Raw genomic sequence first — 22,818 nt, 5'->3', positions numbered from 1 at the left:
CACAAAAAGACTGTGACTGAGTGTTACTATAGACTACAATGAAGTTATTCCAAGTTGTGTATATATATATAAATATATAAACATGCATTGAAAGAAAAGAAATAAAGCCTCCCTCATCAATTTATCTTTTTCTTAAAGGACCTAACAGAAAAACAAACCATACCTGAACCAAGTGACAACAAAAATAAAACTACCACAGAATCACAACTATGAATTTGACATTCGTGGTGCTTATGGCATGCTGCAAGACTGCTTTTCCACCAACATATATCGGATAGATCGATTCAATTGACTGTGCAGCTACCAAAGGCCACGTAAAGAACTAGAATACCTGACTGAATAAATGCATGTCTCCTCAAAGCCTCAAAGTCAATTTGACTGTAGGTACTTGTAGTAACTATTGGCAAGACTAGTGGCATACCGGCTTGAAATTGGGCTTGCTGCTGCTGTTGCTGATGCTCCAACTGCTGTGATAATGCAGACGCTGCTGGTGGTAGCTGTGTAGAGATTGCAACAGGAGTACATACTGGGATATTACTACCTACATTTGTTATGACTTTGACCTGTTTAAGACAGAGAAGAGAACAATGATGGTTTTGAAAACCATTAGTATATGAATTGTAACAGCCTTATTGCTCATGTTAGAATCGGAGATATAGCAGAACGTTTTATAATAACATTTTATAAAACACATTTAAATATACAAGACAACATTCTGAGATTGAGTGATTTTAAAAATAATTTGGCATTTTACTAATGATTTCACTTAGTCTACGATACACTACACATTCATTAAAAAAAAACAGCTGCCAGTCAGCCATTATGAATTTGATCTGAAAAACAAAATGTACATCAGATCAGAATCGGATCATGAAATGAATGGATTACATATGTGACCTAAGATGTGCGTGGAAAATTTTAACGTGATCGTTCAAAGCATGTCAAAAAAAAAATGGTCTGGACAGGTTGGTGGACACGCATACTGATCAATCAAAAAGTTCCATTTTTCAAACAGTGTCCAAACATGGACTAATGAAAACATAAGTGTATGGTTCCAATAACGTGCACTTCAAAAATCAGATTTTGATTCATTATTTTGTGCTAGTTTGCAGATTACTTAACAAAACTTGTTTTAAGTTCATATTGTTTTAATTTTGATTTGTTTAATGATACCAAAAATGAAGTCTTCCCAATTTAGCTAACATCCTGAATGATAAGTTCAGTTTCATTAAAATGTTTGGCTGAAAAGTTTTAGCAATAAATTTTATGCAATACAAGCCACACATTTTTTGTTTCTTTTTGTAGATACCAAAGTCCATTGGCCAATAATTGGAAATCCCGATTTCATTGGGTGTTCATTTTATGCAATCAATTTCAAAAACCAACTATACAGAAGTTTCAAGGCACTATTAAAAAAAAATTTCTTAAATAGTTTCAGATTAATTTAAATTGTGAAAAAAAAGTTGGAAGGGCAAAGCATTTGGGAGTGTCATCTCGGTAGTCAATGAATTGTACACTAAAACTACCATATTTTCTCTATTAGAAGCACATCTCCGATAGCAGCACATACAAGCTGAAAATCACATTGGCTGTATCCTACATTAAAATATTACTTATTTTAACAATAGAAAAATTTATGTAAGTATATGCGCTATTAGAGAAAATATGGTATAGGTGCCCACCTAATGAACAATTGACTGTCCATTGTGAAATAAAACCCCCCAAAAAATTACACCAAAAGGTTTCACTTCTCATTCCAGGAAAAAATACATGCGATTTTTTTGTTTATTTGAATCTATCAGTATTCTAAACATTTACCTTTTATTAAATGCACATGCTTTTCTATTTAAATATCCATCTCAATTGATTTGGATCAACGAAAGCAACAGAAATGTGCATTTTCTGAATCCACAAAACACTTCCCCATTCAAAATATTACGACTCATTTTATTTGCTACAAAACTAGGAGCATGGGGGTTTCTAACTAACATGTGGCATTGGCGAGAAGCAATTCAGGAATTACAACTATGTATTATTTGGACAAATCAATCTTTTGAGAGCAAATATTATTAAAATTCACAATACCCACACAATTTTTTTCCATATTTTTACCAAAATTTTGACCAAAGCCCTGTAGCCAATAGCAAATTGTGAACAATTGGTCTAAAATAAAAAACGTTGAGAAATTCATAGAAACGGGTAAAATGTTGCATTAAATCTGGACACAGTTGAACAGTATCTCACTGCACATACTTCAATGCATTGAATCACTTCAGACGCCTAAATATTAGACAAGTTTCCTGAGAAAGCAGGTGCAAGCTAATTAGCTTCTTTAAATGGCTGACAGGGCAGTTTTTATCTGAGAGAAAGGGAGTTATAAACTGACCGTGGTCTTCAATTCTATTTTCAAATGTACTTACCTCATCATTGATCGTTTGCTCCTCCTCTTCACTTTCACCGTTTAAGTTTTGTGATTTCAAATAGTTCACTAACTGAGGAGTAGGACGTTTCTTCCAACTAAGAAAATCCATCATGTTTCCCCCATTTTCTAAGAAAAATAATTCCATTAGTCTATCGTTATAGTTCTCTTTAAGTGTTTGTAGCTCTTTTTCTTTATGTTCAAACACAGTTTTTCTCAGATGAGCTACTTCCGAGTTTGCCGGAGGCTTTTCCTCCAATGGTTTTAGCTGCGTTTTTCGCATCACCACTGGACTTTGATTAGGGCTGGACCGTACTGGGCTGGTTTGCATCATATAAGCACCACCTGACATAGGACTAGTTCTTTCATAACCCGGTCTATTTGTTGGACTGTATCCTGCACTGCTTCTCCTTTGTGGAGTAACTTGTGTGCTCATTTGGCTTCCTAAATGTAGACCCGGTATACCAAGGACATTGTGTGTGGGACTTGGCCCTGGACTACTGAGCGAAGGAATGCTTCTCGACGGGCTATGACTCTGTCCTGGTCCATGATGGTGGATTGTCCCCACTGGTTGTTGAGTCGGGGACGGCAAAGGCTGTGTGGGTATTCTTTCGCGAGACAATTGAAACTCTCCATCTGGGAACAACTTCCTATCATCCTGGAACATAAACTGGTTATGAATAGCACTTGATTGGTTGACACTCATTTGTCGCAATGTTAATGCGGGATCAAGTAAACCTCTTGTTGTTGGACTGATAGGTATGTTTAGCATAGCATTGGCTGCATTGGCTCTTTGTTGCTGTTGTAAATGTAGTTGGTTCAAAGCCAAGCTGGTTTGCGGACTTTGCTGGAAAGTGTTTGTCGCTGTTGCCTGTGGCTGCAAAGAGAATGCTACAGATGTCGGGGAAAACTGTTGAGCCAAGATTTGAGCTTGTGGACTCAACTGTTGAAATGCTCCTGCAGGCGGAGAGGTTGGTGTTCGCTGAACGTTTAGTTGTCCCAGAGAATGTGCTCTGTTGTGCTGAACCGCAGTTGGCAACCCGATATTCTGGCCCTGCTGAAGCTGTTGGAGATTCAGAGTCTGCCCTTGCAAAGTTATACCCTGCATGGGACCAGAGGTTGCACTGAGCATAAACTGCTGCAGCGGGCTCTGCTGGGCCTGAAACGACGGTGATGGTGGCGTTGTCATAACCTCAGCAGCACCAGAATTGACCGGCGGATGGTGATCACCTGACTTGCGGCGAAGCCCTCTCCTAACGTCACTGACATTGGGATCACCAGAACGACGCATTCTTTAGAACAGGCCACAACAGCTCTGAAAAGAATAATAAATTAAGTTAAAATTGTACTTAATTTGCGCTAACAGTAAAACGATAAAGTTTCGCCAAACTTCTTCATATTTACAAATATTCATTCATTCAAAACCGGTGTGCGGTAGAGTTAGGCTGACCATGCACACTAAACGGCGCGATAAGTTTTGTAAATAGAAAGAAAAAAGAAAAATACAAATAAAACGTCAAGAAACTAGCTACACTTGAATTTGTATATTATATAAAAATCAACTCATAAAAACTATTGGCATAATTATCAGGTATTCTGCACCAGGCAAAATGCAATCAAGCCACAATCCTTTGCGCGGCGGCCGCCATTTTTGCGCTGAAAACGAGCTGCACCGACCTTGTTTTCAGCTACAATTTTCGCGATGAAAAACAGCCCATCGACGGGCCAAAACCCTCCATCCAAGTAGTTTAGTACATTAGGTAGACAATTTCGCCATTTTTGAATAGTTTTCATGTGGTTCTACGATGAAATATTGCTACACTAGCAACACAACGTACACAAAGACAGCCACTCTAAAAATGGCGGAATTCAGTTCGCTGCATAAATTATGTTAATTAATCACAGGTTTGGTTACCTCTGACCCCCGTGATTCGATAAGTCGAGGTTTGCGATTGGCCAGCGAGTTATTCATTCATTTCCTGGCAAGTACGTGACTTTGAGAGAAAAACAATAAATATGCTAAACCACATTAAGAAAGGGAACATTGGGTAATATAATTCACAGTTCTTTTATTTTAAAAAATAAAGATCCTCCTGATTTGAAATATGAACATTCTGTTTTTTTTCTCCAATCCAGCCATTTATATTCATATTCTAAGGATGCAATAAAATATTATTAGGAAAGAAGATAGGCACTCGAATCAACATTACAATAAACATAAAGTTACTTCTTGTGGGGAGAAAATCTGAAAATAAGCTTCATTCAATACTGTAAAAATTAACAATGAAAAAGAGAACAATGTAACCGGCTTTAATTTCACAAGATGATATTTTCTTTGTAAATCAGGCGAAAATCACAATATTTTGTACCATTGAAAATTTCTTTGGGGTCCTATAACATGAAGTGTCAGTCAGAGCGACTTTCGCAAATTTTATATTTTCGAACCCCATAAAATTTATTTCTGTTTTGAGACTCTGCAAAACGACCTCTCTGTAGCCTTGTCGTATAAGCGTGTCTGTCGTAAAGAGGCTGCGATGTACGATGATGTAATCACCAGGGGAACACAATATATTTTTTTTTCAATTAATGTCACTGTTGTTCAGGTAAAGTCACTCACAACAGTTATTACTTATTACAGTGTCAATTATAATGCAAGCATTCATCTTTCAAATCTCACTTATGTATAAGTTATTATTTGAGTGAAAAGTAAAAAAAAAAAACGAAACAAAAATACATTGTATTGGACACACAGCAAAACAATTGGAAATTTGTTTCATGCAATGTCTGTTTCACATTATGTGTTTAATTTAGGCAAGTATGCAATTGAATCCACTGAAGCTTGCTCAACGTTCTCCAAATCCTAATATTTATTCTTGTACATTTCAAAAAAATTCTGTGCAATTTTTTGTTGGGGGGGGGGGGGAGTTTAAAAAAAACTCATCATCCCTCTTTTCATTTTTGTGTGTTGATGTTACCATCAAATCACTAGGCACTGTGATTATATCTATTCATACATCAGGGATTTTCATTATGTTCATTTTTTATTTGTGAAATTACAATTGGTAAGAAACTGATCTTTGACTGGCAAAATGGCAAACATACAGTACAATACGTTCAAATTAAGGGATGTTCTATTTAGTGTTTATGTTGATGTTATATGCCCATGCGTTACACATGTTAGGGTCTGACATAGAGTTAGAAATCACAACAACTCAGTATAATGTCAGACTCATCAAGGGTTGCCGAGCATGGCCCAGGTTTACCAGGGAATACACTGTTGGTCAAGTTCCTGCATAGTGGAATGCACTTTCCATTCCTTCACATCATGAAAAGTCACAATTTCTTTATAAACCAGTCATTGTCACTGCCATCATCATCATCTTCTTCATCATCATCATCATCATCGATATCATCATCATTATCATCATCATCATCCTTGAAATCAGACTGACGACAGCTAAATAATAGAAACAACAATTTTAATTTAAACACTTTTCATATACAACATACATACTAGCATCATCTTAAAGCGTCGGAGTCGTCACCTGTGCATGCGTCAGATGGCCAAAGCATGTCAGCGTCTACCCAAGAGCCTTTGCGTTTTTAGCGTGTGTTGTTATCGTCGCTTGGGACTCCATTCCCGCATGTGCGCAGGTGATGACCCTTTCGCTTTAATTATTTGCACCTCGTTTATTGGGATGCCATTGAGTTTTGGTTTCTGGAGAAGACTCCTGGAGAAAATTCATTCCTCTATACACACATTTATCAATTGCATACTTGACATAGAAATCACAATAACATGCCAGTCCAAGTTGTGTACATGTACCCATAATTAAGGATTTTCATTCGAACCTAAGTTAGTTAATTGACAATAAAGCTGAAGATAATATGTGTGATAAAAAAATGTGTTTTTGAATAATTATTCTTCAGTGAAGACTGGTGGAATTAGCCTCAACATACATGACTGATATTGATTCAATATGGCACATCAGGTGAAATACAATTGTATATTTCCACACACAAAAATTAAAATATCTTCCCAATGAATGTTATAGATGTATGTGCTTTCCGAGGTCTCTGAAACCTCTCCAATAAATGCCCAATATGGATGACCAGTTTAACCAGTCTAAACATCACATATGATGAATTATACGAAGTAAAATACTCTTGGGTAATGGCCAGTTTAATACCCCAGCTGCTTATATCTGAGGTAGGTACGGAGACAGCTGGAGTACCAGTTTAAATACACTATGCTATAATTTATTCAAGATCACATACTAAATGTTAGACCCAAATGGTCGAAAAGATCTGATTGGGAGAGAAAGAACCACGAGATTTGTTTTTTGCCATTCAACTATTGTTTCTTTCTCTACTGTTATTGTATACACTGTTCCTTTGACCTACAGGCATGTCACTACATGGTGATTGGAACACTGGACATGATTGGTGGAAATGAAATACCGGGTACTATTCAGGAAGCATACACAAGTTTCATGGCTCTCTCACTCTCACCAAGAACCCGGCAGCCATTTATATTTTCCATCAACCAATCAAATTGACAGTCTTCTGTGATCCTTTTCAATGGCTGTCAATGCTTAGTCGATTTTAAAGGATACAGAGAAGTTGGAAATTGCATAGGTTTTGGTTTTGGCTACCAATGATAATATTTCTTACATATTGCTGCTCTGTTGGTCTCTTGTTAAAGCTTTTACAAAGCTCTGCATGGTCTTCGCTTTAAAAGCATCACTTGTTAAATCGTAAGGTAAGTCTGGAAGAAAAAAAGTATTTATATGCTCACTTCTGAAGAGTATCCTTTAAAATTTAAATCGAAGAGTACGCTTACAATCCCTTGGATTACACAGTGGATTTCACAGATGTTCCAGGTTAGGGCTTGCTTAGATGGCATGCGCAAAAATTAAATTGAAGTCCTAAAATTCTATTTGATTCATATTACATGTGTTTGTTATGATTTTGTTTCCCATTGAAATTAAATCCTAAAATTCTATTTGATCTGTATTTAATTTTGTAAAAGAAAATGAAAAATAGTCTATATAACCCAATGAGGGTTCCCTTGTCATCATGCCGCGTCCTGTTCGATATGGGACTCATATCGACGTATACAACGCATGTAAAATACATTGTTTGTTTACATGATATTCGAACACTCACAGCGCGATGACCACTGCCCTTTAATTTTCTTCTCAGTAACAAACTTATCAGTTGTCATTGGAATAGCATGTTAAGTTATGATTTTGTTTGCCAAGTTGTTTATTTATTCATTTTTTTTAACCTGATTGATTTTTCCAAAACTTATTTTCTTAGACTTAGAAGTTCTGTATGGCATCAGGTTAGTTTTGGTGGTACCACTTTCGCGGATGCCCTGCGGGTTTTGGTGCTGGTGGTTGTTTCGGCAAAGCGCGATGCCATACAGACATATTTGTTCATTTATTGATTAATAAGCTATATGTTTATTCATCACCGATTTGTATTAACTTTCATATTCATTTGTTTAGTTATTTATCAATTTGGTTAGTTAATCTTCATATTAATATACTTATTTTTGGCCCTCTACTATATACCGTACATTAAAATTTACTTCCAATGTATATAGGAAATCAGACTAGACTAGACTAGCAGTAAGCTATTTTCTGATTTCCTTTTGACCTAATATATATGTGTATTTTTCTTACCATTTGTTTTTCTGTATGGCTTACTTTTGTTTGTTTTTTGTTTTTTCAGTGTTTCTTATTGTTATTATTATTATTATTGGGTAAATAAATAAATAAATAAATATTATTATTTCTGTGGAGGCTTTCAGGCAATGTGTTAACAATCGAATCTCACTGCATCCTAAACACCACCAGTAACCAATCACAAATGGGGTTACGCAATCGACTTATCTCCCCTCCCTTATCTACAAAACAAAAAGAATCTTTTGAGTCGGTCGGTCTGTCTGTCTGTACTGTGCACATTATAACGAGTACACACGCGGTCAGTGTTAAATAACGACTATAGAAAACATCGATGATGCACGAGGCCGTCAATATTCGTTTTAAAAAGCCCTATTAATTTATTGGTACAAGTGACTGTGGTCACGTATGCACTAAAATAATACCACTACCATATAACGCATAAATAACTTCATGAATAAATCAAAAACTTGATATTAATATGCAATATTATAATATCATGTACACGCTTTACTGTGAAGCCCGGAGACTGGGTAACATGTATTGCTTGCCATTAACACTTACTTTCTTTCCTGGGACCATTGTCGTTAGAATCTTCGTCGTCTTCCCATTCATTTAAAGAATTTGTTCTATTTTCTTTTTCTCCCATTTTAACTGATTATTATGTTCATTGACAGCATTTGAACGCAGTGCGAGTATTTAGAATACGCGCCCTCTACGGAAGAGATTTTCATTTGTTTTGGGTTTCTTTTCTCCATCGTTATAATGTAACGACATTTCTGATTGGCAGACGTTTAAACCGGAAGTAAAAGAATTTGCTCTGCGATTTTAGCGTCACAGCACGGGGAAAAATATTGTCGTGAAATATGTCATGCAAAGAGCAACAAGAGGTAATTTTTCATTTTTTCGGGGAGAGATATAAAGAGCATCAAACTACAGGACACATATGTAGTTACGTATGTAGAAACCCGACTACAGCTGACACTGGTTGATGATTGCAAAGATCGTGTCAATATTTCTTATTTGTACGTGACTGTAGTATTTGCAATGTTTTGTATTCTGACTTTGCAATGTCCTCTTGTTGGATAAATGCTAATAAAGGTTGTGGTTGGAAAGGCTTCCCATTAGTCCCTATAAGTAAATCGCCACACAGTAACTATAGCATGTTGGTTTCGGGACGTTCCGGCCGTGGTCGCTTGCGGCCCTAATAAAAAAAAAAAAAACGATTCGGCCCTGGTTTGGACGTTCCGGCCCCAATTTAAAACCATGTTTGTTCGTGACAAATGCCCTGCAAAAGATAAAAAATAAGTTGTGAATTTAATATATTAACATTAGATATGAACACATATTGAATATAATTTATACCCGGGCCGGATCGACCAACCTGTTTCTGGGCCAGAACGTCCAAACCAGGGCCGGATCGTCTTTTTTGTACCAGGGCAGGATCATCTAGAAATCAGCATGGTCTGTGTGTCTGGAGTTACTGTCATATGGACAAGCCTTAAGTTGATCAATACAGTGCTATGTGTAGGGCTATGTAATCTGCCGAATGGAAATTTGATGACTTTTTCAGTGTTCTCCCCAGACTCTAAGCCAAGCATCGCGGCTAATTTACATAACAATACTTCTTATTTGCATAATTTTGTTTGCATAATAATTAGTTTCCCCAACAAACATTATAACTGAAGTAAAGAAGAGATACATATCTCATATATTGGTTTGTTTGTTAAATTTGTAAAATCTGTATGAAGAAATTAATAAATCTATAATGACATTTTTTTCTACAACGGCATTTCAAAACTAAAGTCAGCGATTTTTCATTGATCTATCTATTATTTGTGTAACGCTATGATCACCTAACATTGTCAGCTGACGGCATTGCGTTGAACGGGTATTCACCGCTGCTGTTGCGATCATCGGTCCCTGACTTTTTTGTTTAAAAATACACAAACTTAGAATGTTTGCTTAATTAAAACGATTCATTGATGATTAACTTAGAAATTACATCAAAATCGCCAACGAAATGTTGTTTTTAAACATCGCGGAAAAACATGCACTCTGCGCCGCCATCTTTGTTACCTCAATCAAAATCTCCGTTGTAACCCAGCATGCATCGGTTGTGATGTCACTACATGTGTTACGTCGCCTTAGGGTGGCGTTCCTCGGTAATGACGCACTATGAATGAGGTATTTCTAGAGGTCAGGGTTCGTTTTTTCCTCGTCCGTCTCGTCTGCAGTTGAATAATATTTACTTCGATTTATGTACAGTTTTTTTTTTTTTCCGATGCGACTTAATTTCACTTGTTTTTTTAATTCTTGGTAAATAGTGTCACTGGCGATGAAGTAGTAAAAACGCAATTAATCGCAGTGCAGCAACTCGGGATAGACCATCCCGACGCAATGGGCAAATTATTACTACCCTAGTATTTTGGGTTTGCCAGCTCCGCACCCTTGATAGACTTCTTGTAGACTTCCGTTTTTATCACAGTTTTTGTAAGGCTAACTATGTACAAAGGCGGGATTACCTTTCGATTAATACATGTTATTGTTTTAAAGATGTGCTAGACGAGGCTGACACTTGTAAACAATACAACGTGAATAAGCATCGCGGGCAGGATTTCAAGGATCGCGGGCGAAACAAAAGCGACGCGGCTGTTTGTCTAAGCGACGCGGGCCCGCAGTGCTTGAAAGGCCTGGGGAGAACACTGCTTTTTTACGTGTTGTATTCAGGATGTTGACAGTTTTAACTTTTTTTTCTCAGACTGTGATCACAGGGATTCTTGCATTATGTTCCAACGAAGGCTTGGAGCCTTCACGTCCTTTTATCGCTTTATAAATTATTAACAGATGCACCTTTGATGTACTAACTGAACTGAGAGTTAAAATATGTGTATTTTAGTTTTTTGTATAAAGTAACATAACCCTTGTATTGGTGACAAGCAAACATGTATGTATCTGTTCAGGGAGGTGCAAGGTGATGCTGACACCTAATTCTTGTTCTTTCTAAAAATCCAGTTTTGTTTTTTTTCATTTTCACAGGAAGAACAGGAAGTCCTCTCATCTATTTATGAAGGCGATGATTGTTTTAAACAGATTAATGAAACAACATACCAGTATAAAGTGGGTATAATCATTTAATTTGTAGTTTGTTCTGATTTTTTACACATTACGTAAATGGCCGATTAATTCTATGCTTAGACCTTTTCTGGTCACTTTGTGTTACAAAACACAGGCTTGCATACTTTTATTTCTGATATTGTCATAACAAAAAATATTTCTCCCTTTTTCCGACAAAACCATGAACAAAAAGCTGCGGCCAACACATTTTTACCTAACATACAATGACTGGAAACTTGAATATTATTTTATTGGGTCATGTTACAAAACACAGGCTTGCATACTTTTATTTCTGATATTGTCATAACAAAAAATATTTCTCCCTTTTTCCGACAAAACCATGAACAAAAATCTGCGGCCAACACATTTTTACCTAACATACAATGACTGGAAACTTGAATATTATTTTATTGGGTCATTTCGGTTGAACAACAAGTAACCTTGGAATGACTTAAGTTATAGAAGTGAAATTTTTTTGATACCATGTGGGTCTCAGTACCAGTGATAGCTGCATGCAGCATGCAGGGTATGGGAACTCATGGGAACAACTTTTAAAAGATGCTGTTTCTAAAAAGGAGTAATGTCGTTTCTGTGGTTGTTTTCCTAAAAAGATAGAAATTCAGTTTTCAAATGATAGAGCAATGCTTTACTTCACATGATTTTTCTGGAAAAATTTCAAAAATTGTAAGGACTATATTCGATATGTTACAGGCTCTCCTAGCAGCCACTTAATTTGAATAATACAGTTATGATAGAGGGACTGTGATTTAACTAAAAAGGACAAATTGTAAACGTATACATTGTGCAAGTGTTGACACTAGACGTGTTATGCATTGTCATCGCTCCAAAAAACATATATTGTCATATATCATATACCTTTAAAACTACACACATTACTAAAATCTGTGTTATTATATTTCTCTAACGTAAAACATGCTGTACCTCCGGACGATAATTTCAAATCTAGAATATTAATTGTGATTTTTCCATAGATAGGGGAGAGTGGTCATTTCAAGTCCTTTCTGGTTGAAGTGAAATGGACAGAAGATTACCCAGAATGCCTTCCAGATATCAATTTAAACGCATTTTATAACAATCATGTGTAAGTATAATCTTGATCCATATTTTTGAAGAAAAAATTGAAAATGAAATCAGAATGCAGGTTTATTTTGTGAAAGATAAGGAGTTTGGTGATCAAAAGGTCAATGGTACACTACAGTGTGTGACCGAAATAGATTGTCACCACTCAATGCAAACGATCGTACTATACATAACATTTTTTCGCTAGAATTTCATGTTTTTATCTCCCACTAAATGTTTAATTACAATCAGATACAAAATAATTATATCATAAGAACAAAGTTTGCATGAAGGCCATACAGCGATCAGTGCATAATATATACCATAGTTGTCTGGGTTTAGCGCCCAGTGTCGTGAACATGGGAAATTGCCCAAAAATAGGGGTGGGCGTATGCCCGGACATCCCCTGCCATCTTTATTGTTAAAAATTGGTGTGGGGGGGGGGACGTTTGCTCGGAAATGGGCGCTTACCGGGACAACTACTGTATATTGCTTTCTGGTATACACCGTGCATAAGGTGACTTGACCATTAAAGTGCCTGTGAAATGGCTGCTATTTTCACGTCTAAAATTATCAATTGATACATAAATATTATTAATTTTTATGTTTCTAAGCATGAATTTTTTTTTTAAGTGAAAAAATGTGTTTTAAACTCAGTCTACGGCAACTTTATTTTTGTGTATTTTAAAACGAGGCTCCTCATTAGCTTCTCATTTGCATACAGAAATTCCCCTTGTGACGTCAGAAGGGGAAGTCGCATGGCAGCTTGCATTGCTGATACGTGTAAATAAGGCAAATTTCTTGTGCAGTTTTCACGTCTTTGACTATATTGTCACTTATGTACTTGTTCGTCGAGGAAGAATGGACCATAATGAACACATAGTATCAATTTTTGTTGCATGGGGTTGAGTTAGATGCGAAATGTGTCCGTTCTGGTGTAGCTGGTCACCGTGATCGTCACGACGCACGTTTGTACACTGTTGCTGGACAAAATAGAATTTGACATCGGAATTATCTCGTTATTTAGCAGGTTACTAGGCATGTTACTACACTTTATTTCATCGATCGTCTGAGTAAAACTTTCAAAATTAAAATAAAAAAGAACATATTTTGACATTCTAAACATTAGACTATAGTTACTAAATAAATGATAGCCGCGTGGAAATAAATTGACATTTTGTTGAAACAGGTGAACGCGTCGAGTCACGACGAGAGCAAGTGCATTAAAAGCGGCGTTTAATTGGATAACAAAAATAATCGAGATCGACACAAATACAGATACATTCAGAGTGGATTCGAGTTAACTTGATCCATGGCATGATTGTCATAATTATAACATCGTATTAAAACTTTATTTGGTGGAAACACATTGACCAAGCCCGGATTCTTATTTCATAAATTATTACGCAGATCAAGCTGCAAGCATGGAGGTAAAAAAGAACAGAGGTGTGAATTCGACATTCAACACCAATCACCAAACAATTCAGAAACTTTTAGCCTTCGAAAATGAAAACAGTTAGCAGTGTGTAAGGGCTGTGTAATTTCCTGTTTGTCCGACGCTTTGTTTTCGTGTCACTGTCAAAATTATTGCTACCTTTTACTTAACAGGGACTAAATGGTCTCTAAAAAACAATAATCAGGATCGCAAAAAAAAGTCAACTGATTTGAAACACTTGCCGGACGTCTCTCTCTTCTGAAATCCGCCTCGGTGATCATGGGCTGGTCCGGAATCTATTTCTTTCAAAAGCATTGCGCCAGGTTTACGTTGTCAGCGTTTCTCTTTAAACCTAGTTGTTTTTTTATGGACGAGGACAGTTGAATGAATCTAAGGTTAAGTGATGTCGCACCTTCGGATCGATTAGAAACGTGTGAATACATACACTATGGATATATGTTTCACTGCAACTGCCCACAACACAACATCTAAAAACTTTCTCTCTCTCTCTCAAAAAAAAAAAAAAATAGACGAAAAAAACGCCGACCGAAAAATGTATATCGTTTAAAAGTATACTGAACGACCAGTGTTATTACTGCTCAAGGGTATGACTTCCTCTCACATTTTGTCATTTGGTGGCGCACTTTCGGCGAGAGTCGGAAATCCGGAAACAGTTGACCGTTTCAGAATAGGTGGGCGTGGCTACAACACGAGAAATATCCCAAATTTACTTGCATACGAGTAATCATAAAAAATCAATAACTACCCTTTTCAGTGGGACACAGATCTAAAATGGGAAACGTGAGGGTGGGCATTACACAGGCACTTTAAAACCATTTCATTAAAAGTGCCAAGACGGCATAATTTTTTCTGCCAAAATGTTAGTGTTTGCTTATTATTATTGCAAGGGATTCAAGGGGAGGGGTTGAAGCTGACCGTTAAGTATTTTTTTTCTCAGTTTTTGAGGGTTGAATTTTGTCACCAACTCATACCTTTGACATTATTTGTCCAGAAAATAATGAGTGGTACTATTGCAATGAAGACAGATTTCTTTGAGTTGCCCAATTGAGGAAATTAAAAATATTTATAATCAGAATGCTAATTATTTTAATTGCCTAAAAGTGGTCACTATAGGCAGGTGGTCTTTATATAAAGATGGTCATTAAGACAGGTTTGGCTATATTGCTTTCAAAAATATTCTTACATCTGTTGATTTCAGTTCAAGTGATGTGAAAAGTACAATTATAGAAAGACTGTGTGAAGAGGTAAGATATGCATGGTCTTTATATCATCTGGTGAAATGTGCATACATGTCCCAGGCCTATTTTACACTCAATACTAGGTTTAAGACTAAATTTAACAAGTCATTGTCAATGACATTGTCCCGTCATGTTTTTAGTGACTTTGTCAAACAATGAAAAGGATTGTCAGATTATGTTTAAATATTGGGATAGTATTTTGCATATTAACTACAAATGTGCATGAAACAGGTATAAAGACGAAGTTGAAAACAAATGGATGTGAATATGCACAATTTTATAGGAATCCAAAAATAATTAAAAACAACATTTATCTTGCCTTTGTATGAAATTTAACCTGAATCTGTACAATCATCTCCGTAAAATGAGCAGAACACTCGTAAAAAACAAAATGGCCACTAGTCCGCCATTTTGAATTGAATGACGAGAAAACAACGATGTGCATCAGTAACCCACTTTGACTGAAATCAATGACATGTGCAAATGGTGATTTTTGGGACAAAACTGGCCGTCAGTCGGTCAAAGGTCAACCAAATAAAAAATAAATCGATGTGCACATGTCTCCCATTATGACATGTTTTTGTACCAGCTTTGAAGAAAATCTGTCCACTCGTCTCTGAGAAATGACTAATAAAACTAAGACAATTACACAATGTGTATTGATCATTCAATGAAACCTACACTGACTGCAATCAACATCTCACTGTTACAAATTGATTGTGAATATATCATCATGACTTAAATTATCCTTATAAGTTTGTATTTACATTTACATTTTCACTAGGCGGAGCAATATTTGGGATGTGCAATGACCTACTCCATATTTGAATGGGCCAAAGAAAATTCAGCTGATCTAATGGCGGAACAAAAAGAAGCAGCTCTTTCAAAAGTAAGTTGGATATTCTCAAATGTGTATTTGCCATTCTATTCCCTGTCGCAGTTCGATCTGCATGTTGTCAATTTTCGTTTTCTTGCAGGGGATGTCCGGGCATACGCCCACCCCAACTTTTTGGCAATCTTCCATGTTACCTGGACGGTAACATTGAGACCGGTAGATGAGTCACATTTAGTATTCATTTCTGACCCGTAATTTACCCGTTTATCATTTAACAGACAGACAGTGACAATGTGACATCGAATACAACACTGCAGCAACCTGAGAAGAAAAAAGAACGAAAAGAACAGTTAACTAAAGCACAAAAAAGAAAAATCACCAACAGGACAGGTTTGTTATTAATTAGTAATGTATTGTTAAAGTTGCACTATAAAATTGGAACAAAAATTCAGATGCATGCTAAAACTATGTATTCCCTGCAATTCACAGTAATTCAGATCATCAACTGTTTAACATAATAGTTCCAAGAGTGCAAGTTCATGTTGGTATGAGAGATTTCATCAACTAGCGATATGCTCAGCACACCACATTATATACAGTACATCTTATAGAGGCACAGCATATTATGTAGAGGCACACCACAGCACATATACAGGCATGGCGCATCATACATAGACACTGCATATCATATAAAAGCACAGCACATCCAGGGCGCAACACTCATTTGCTGACATTTTTGCCAACCAGCATGCAAATGTCACATGTCACATGCCCATTGATGAAGACTCACTTGCAATCTGTGATGACAATGTAATGGTGTCCATTAGTTGTTGGACACGTACCTGTATTTTTAAAACAAGAGCAGTGAACCATGCCATTATTTTATCTTCGGAAGCAAAAACGATTTTTTACCAACCAGTCACTGTGCATCTGCAGCACACCATATGAAAGGCACAGCACATAGACCAAAACGTAGACCAAAAGATATTTTTTGTAAAAATTTGCTAGCAATTTCTCAAAAGTATCGGTAACTGCTTGTTTTAAGTACCCTGTAAAAGTTCACTACGACCAAGTGTCCTTGACTGACAAAAATTCAAGATTGTTTGTTTAACACGAAAGTAAAGCCATTTATAGTGGTTAATAACAATTCATCAAACCTTATTAACCTGCAAGGGACTTGTATCCTTTTGTATTTTTTTCAGATCACAAAGGCGAACTCGCAAGGGGATGGAATTGGGTGGACGTTATCAAGGTGAGTTGATTTTCTAGTTTCACACAAATTGAGAGTTGAACAGTAACTTTCATTTGGAAGGTTGTTTATACATGTACCGTGTATAATCTTGTTTATTGGTAGATCCAGAAGTCTGTGTATTACTGTAAAATACTTTATTTTCTCTTGGAATTTATTTTCGCGGAAGGGATGATTCAGTAAAAATAAACTCCATACAAATCATTAAAAAAGTCAGTCTTTTCAGCAAAAATTTATTCCAGCTAAAATAAACACAATAACACAATGCTGAGAAATACATATATATGCAATAATGAAAGCACTAACAGTTGTATCGGTACATTTCTCTTTCTTTTCCTTCATTCCTGTTTACCTTGGACCATCATTCCTGTTTACCTTGGACCATCATTTCTGTGAACTTTGGATTGTTGACCATATTTAGCATGTGAGTATTATTGTGTACCGGTATGCAAATCTTATTATTTTTCAGTAAAAAAAAAAAGACAAAGCAATTTGACTGAAGCTGAATACAAATGTGGGAAGAAAAAAAATTGTTGGGGGTGCAAAAAAAGAAAAAAAAAGTTTGCACAATAGCTGTACAATGTAAAATATTTGCTGAAAAATATATTCTTCTAATATTCTTCTAATTCCAGTTTTCAATTGGGTAACCCCTATTGAGATGCCAGCTTTCTGTAGCCCAAGATGACATGCTGTAAATCGTTTTTCACTGCTAGTTATTTTTGCAATTGCAGATTTTTCGGCAAAATTTCATGATTTTTACTGACTTGTTGAATGGAATAAATTTATGTTGAAAATCTACATGTATTTTACATGGTAATTTACACCTGCCAAGCTTTAATACTAGTTTAATTAAATCGGCACAGTCGTCGCATCTCACGCAAATCATCCTGTAAATAGAAAATATTATTTTACATGCGTTGGGTATAGTATGGGACCAATACCTAACACGATGTGGCACGTTGAATTAAGTCTAGCCTAGATGCCAAAGTAAGGCCACTTTGTACATTTAATACTTTCTCTCAAGGTATACAATAGATAATGTGATATCTTGGCACACAGAATTAACACCTCCACGAACGACTGTATACAAATTGAAATTACATTTCCCATCATGCACTGGTTACAAAATTCATCATTTTCTCCGACTTGCAAAATTCGGCCCACGTGGAATTACAGTACGGTATATTTTCAACTGAAAAGTTGTAATTAAAAAACGATTTGTTGGTGATTGCTTGTTGAGATGCTAAAATAGAATAAAAAAAATGTTTTCTCATATTTTAACCAATAATTTTTCGTCTTTTACAGCTTTCAAAAACTGGAGGTAAACCAGATGATAGCTAACATCTTGAGATGCAGATTAAAATTATTTCCCCAATAAAGTGCGTGTCTGTGAGGCAGTTACCAGTGTCCCTAGAATAGAACATGTGACTGACTATCAGCCAATCATCTGGCATGTATCATCAATCCAGTGAAGGACCTACTATCATGTGATGAACAACACTACGTTCTAGACGAAGCTGCAAGGACTAATAACTTAAAACGAGAGACTGAACAAAAATTAGAAGACCTGTAAACAAGAATATTTACAAGAAATAAAAAAATGCCTTTTATCTATTTTAATGTGATGACTTCAATGTTTCTACTTCTCACACACTCTGAATGTTATATGACGTTGCCAGCTTGGTTTTCATGGTACTGTAAAAGCATTAATTTTCACTGGTTTTAAATTGTTTTTACTATTTTGAGTATATTCACTAGGTTTAAAATTCAGATTTTGTATATTGTAATATTATATATTCCTATTGATTTGCTTCAAAAGATTTCACTTATAACAGAAAACCCAATAGTAGAATTAATGCTTTTAAAGTTTTTGTTGTACCTCCTGGTCTGCTTTGCATTAAACATGTGAGTGCGCCCTCAACCTACATTGTTCTGTTGTTTAATATTTGAAGAAGTTTTTTTTTGTGATTTAAGGTCTGTTGATATTAATATAAGACAAAGCCAGAGTACAAAATTTATTCTGGGATATTAAATCGAATCATAGATAAAATGTAGATGCTGTGGGCTAGGATATTTTATTGCGGGAAAGACTTTATATTCAGATAGGTCAAAGTACAAGGGCTTTAACTGACTTAAAATCCGCCGCTGCAAACCATTTATTCATAAATATATAATTTGGAGGATGTTCTCGTATTTTTGAAGGAATTTAGTGAATCTCATCAACAATTCTGCATGAAATTTGTAATTGGAACCATGCCCCTATTTTCCAATTGAGAATGTCTGAGAATTTTAATAAGGCTGAGAACAAAAATATCTGTTTCTCGTTTACGTGCCATCATTTTGAACTACTAGTATGCGCCTCAGATGTGTTTTTTTTCCTTCTAAAGCATTCCAAAATGTGCTTGTAATCGCACTTTTTCTCAAATTTCACACATTTTAGCTCAGTATTCAAAAAAAAAAAAAATCACCTCGCCTCATTTTAAAATTTCCATGAAACGAGAAACAGAGAATTTTTTTTTCATGGCCGAATGCAATGTGTGAATGAAGTACATGTGTACGCCAGCATTGATCTTTCAGAATTTGTAGTTATTGTTCTCATGTAATTTGCATATTGAAATTGTGGCAGGTGAATCCTACATGCAAGATATTCATCAAGTTCTGAATGCTCATAATTTTAACTCTCGACATGGTGTTCCAACAGGCAGCATTTCTGTCACATAGCTTGTTGGATGTGCTCTGAGTTTGAACCCAGCCTTTGTGGTTCCTGTTTAGCAAACTAAATCTTGTTTTTTTTAGTCATTGCTGTCACATTAACTGTATGAAATCCTACAGCAATTTATGAGAACAAAGGCCTAGAAAAATCTGAAATTGACAATTTATGAGTAAAAAAACTTCTGAAAAGGAGCAAGACTCAAAAGTCAAAGTGTGTAAAGTTCTGCAATGGAACATTCTGATTGATCGAGAAAAACTAGATGGGTTTTTAATTTAGTTAAGGGGTCTTTCACTCCAGACCTTGCCATTATTTTGAAATGACAAAGCAAATAGATAATTAAGTCTGCCTGCTTGGGTTACCTGGCTTATCTACTCAGTCACTGTACATAATGCATTTATTTGAACAGAGCCACATAAATGAAGATATCATACATTGTTTTGTTTTTAAAATAAAAATCTTTTATTACATGTGAAAACTGTACAAACTGGTTACTTATTTATAGGATTCAGTTTTGTTACAAGAAAAAAAAAAATTAAAGAAGAAAAATTTTGAATGAGTGTAATTTACAAGATTCACTCGGATTAGTTTACAAAGAAAACCAAAATCACCCTTGAATTTAGTTCACAGCAGAGTATATGAAAAAACAAAAGATCACATATATCAACTATGAGGGCACACCACAAATGTCTCCAAAGTCGCCCCTAAAAAACACAAAAGAATAGATATGTTCTTGCCATGAGAGGCGCTCCACAAAGTATGTAGCTAAAATAATATCCTTCTACAAAGGACAATAGATGTATAAATAATTTGCATATAGAGAATGTTTGGCAATATGTAAATTATTTTTGGCTTTATAAAGGCCTCATATTTTAGCAATCTGCAGGTCTGAAATTTCAGATCAGGTCCACGCCGAGATCAGTATTGTGATATTTACCGATATACCAGCCAGAAATAAGACTTCGGCCATCTTAAAAATCAACCACCTTTATGGGAAACAGTTTTGAAAGACTGTGTACAGTATAGTATGTACTAGTACTATGATTAAATGATTTAGTGCACCAATGTAATCACACAAATAACAAATTACAGTGTTCTTAATTCAAATTCTAGAAAAAAACAAAATCTCTTGATAAGGGAATTTACAGTCCCTGAATATATTAACATCTGTACCGCTGATAAAATATTTGTTCATGAGTGCATCAGATAAGTTTCAGTAATTTAGAACACACAGCGGATTAGTAAAATATCTTGGATTTCTATCGACTCTCCACAATAAATTCGTTTTTACTAATTTTTTTAATCTGGAGCCGCATTTAAAAAATGACGTGAATAATCAGGTGAGAACACACATTTCTTCACACTGTGCATTCAACCAATCACAAAACTGGAAATATATCACACACAAAATAGCAAATTAATATTTTTCAATAGGATATAAATTCATTCCATGTGTTCAGAACCCAAGTAGAATCACTATGCTTTAAATACAAAAGCAATATTTATGATGTGAAATTTATCATAAGGGGTAGATTAATAAGGGCTCGCAACATCCTTTGTTCCTGGATTCATTTTCTGTAAAACATGTTATTTTAGCTAATTTAGCTGAATTTAATTTTGTTAATTCAATGTAGCTAATTTTAATAAAAGAAAGTAGATTTTCACATTTTCACTTTAGCTAAGTTGGCTAACTAAAACTCGTAATTGTGTAAAATTTGCTTAAATCTCAAATATTTGAATAAATTATAAGACATAAATTAATATTTAACAGAAATATTTAAATTAAGTATTGAGGAATCGTGCATTAATTTAAAAGGATTTGCAAGCCCCTATTCATGTACCCTTACATCCTGTCTGTTCTGACATTTAAAATGCCTATACTTTGGATCAGCATGTGATGGTTTCCACAAAAATGTAATAAACGAAAAATTACTCAGACATTATATTCTATAGTTTGTGACAGGGCTGCACCGACTGCCGCATCCCCGCCTTGACAGTAGACAACCGGCAATTTCCAGAGGTTTTCAATCTCTGTCTGTAATATCTTATTTCGAGTCAAGGCACTTCCACATCCAATTATTTGCTGGACACCAGATTCGACGAGTAACTCTCGGGGCATCATCTCGTAAAGGTTAGTGATAATGCCGCGGCACACGGCACGACCGAGATGACCCAGAGTGAGGTTTTCAGCTGTGATGTTCATAACTGATGCACGTTGATTTGGTATGTGTCGCTCCCCGAATATTGTGGGTGAGACCACCAAGTCACAGTCGTTGATTTCTTGAGCGGCGGATAATATTTTGTTGTAGATGTCCTGCTGGGGGATTCCGTGCCCAAGTTCATGTGTCCACTGTTGTAACATTTTCACCATGGTGGCGAGAACATTCCCGCCTGTGAGGGCAGCAGCCACAGCTAAGTAGCAATCGTGAAAGTACGGGAAGTACTCAACTGCGGTGCCAGATTCAGATGTTAGCGGAGGAATGAATTTCTTTGACATAGCAAACGACAACTGTGCAGAAGTACTGATGTTGAGAACTGAAAAAGAAAAGTAAACAAAAAAATCAGTATTCACTCTGAAATTCATTAGTTCTGAAATTTTGTTGAATAATTGAGTATTTTTGACAAAAAAACATATTTTCCTTTATTTTTAAAGAGCATTATTGCACACTTCCAAACATCTGTAAACGAGTAGCAATAACAAGTTCCAATCCAATACAAAAGTTTTTAAAAACATTTACATTCTGGTAAGAAATTGTTTAATTCTGATTTTGTTAACACACCAAACATATGCAAACATTATGCAAAACTTATGTAAATACTATGCTAAATATGTACAGGGTTATTTATAAACTGAAATTTTTATAGCATAAACGGCAAAACATGTCAAAACTAAAATTTAATTAATAGGATACCCTTTCAATGACCAGGAAAAACTAAGCTTAATCCAGATATAGTTGAACTATAAAATGATTGACAATCAGGAAATATTAATTCCCCGAAATCAATATAGGCTAATGTTCGGAT

At 35.6% G+C, this 22,818-nt stretch overlaps 4 protein-coding genes across 7 annotated transcripts in view; 1 reads left to right on the top strand and 3 right to left on the bottom strand.

The window, feature by feature from the left end:
• LOC100370809 (chromatin remodeling protein domino-like) overlaps window positions 1–4,286 on the bottom strand; it is a 46,736-nt gene extending 42,450 nt beyond the window's left edge. For 2 of the 4 annotated variants that reach the window (XM_085491208.1, XM_085491210.1), the window contains exons 1-3: window positions 4,097–4,285; window positions 2,421–3,734; window positions 422–563 (exon numbers count right to left, since the gene is read on the bottom strand). In XM_085491208.1, the coding sequence (XP_085347334.1) occupies window positions 422–563; window positions 2,421–3,710 (1,432 nt within the window). In that variant the 5' untranslated portion in view covers window positions 3,711–3,734; window positions 4,097–4,285. Of the gene's footprint in view, window positions 1–421; window positions 564–2,420; window positions 3,735–4,096 lie in introns of all 4 variants that reach the window. The other 2 variants (XM_085491207.1, XM_085491209.1) reach the window with 2 other exon arrangements.
• Window positions 4,287–4,468: 182 nt separating this feature from the next.
• On the bottom strand, window positions 4,469–8,888 carry LOC100370960 (uncharacterized). Its single transcript, XM_085491212.1, has 3 exons — window positions 8,674–8,888; window positions 7,094–7,187; window positions 4,469–5,876 (listed from the first exon to the last, which is right to left on the bottom strand). The coding sequence occupies exons 1-3, from the start codon at window positions 8,756–8,758 to the stop codon at window positions 5,753–5,755; spliced, it is 303 nt and encodes a 100-aa protein (XP_085347338.1). The 5' UTR covers window positions 8,759–8,888; the 3' UTR covers window positions 4,469–5,752.
• On the top strand, window positions 8,874–17,672 carry LOC102802665 (RWD domain-containing protein 4-like). Its single transcript, XM_085491211.1, has 8 exons — window positions 8,874–8,999; window positions 11,149–11,229; window positions 12,219–12,328; window positions 14,961–15,006; window positions 15,785–15,889; window positions 16,114–16,225; window positions 17,038–17,087; window positions 17,506–17,672. Exons 1-8 carry the CDS (start codon window positions 8,976–8,978, stop codon window positions 17,554–17,556), a joined length of 579 nt encoding a protein of 192 aa, XP_085347337.1. The 5' UTR covers window positions 8,874–8,975; the 3' UTR covers window positions 17,557–17,672.
• A 2,740-nt stretch (window positions 17,673–20,412) lies between these two features.
• The window catches only part of LOC100371266 (sedoheptulokinase-like), a 78,661-nt gene continuing 76,255 nt past the window's right edge, over window positions 20,413–22,818 (bottom strand). The window contains exon 3 of the mRNA XM_002735933.4: window positions 20,413–22,329. Coding sequence (XP_002735979.1) covers window positions 21,728–22,329 — 602 coding nt within the window. The 3' untranslated portion in view covers window positions 20,413–21,727. The remainder of the gene's footprint in view (window positions 22,330–22,818) is intronic.

Source organism: Saccoglossus kowalevskii, chromosome 16 (genome assembly GCF_978046115.1).
Source record: "Saccoglossus kowalevskii chromosome 16, keSacKowa6.1, whole genome shotgun sequence".
Classification (NCBI taxonomy): domain Eukaryota; kingdom Metazoa; phylum Hemichordata; class Enteropneusta; family Harrimaniidae; genus Saccoglossus; species Saccoglossus kowalevskii.
This window is presented reverse-complemented; position numbering and strand designations above follow the sequence as displayed.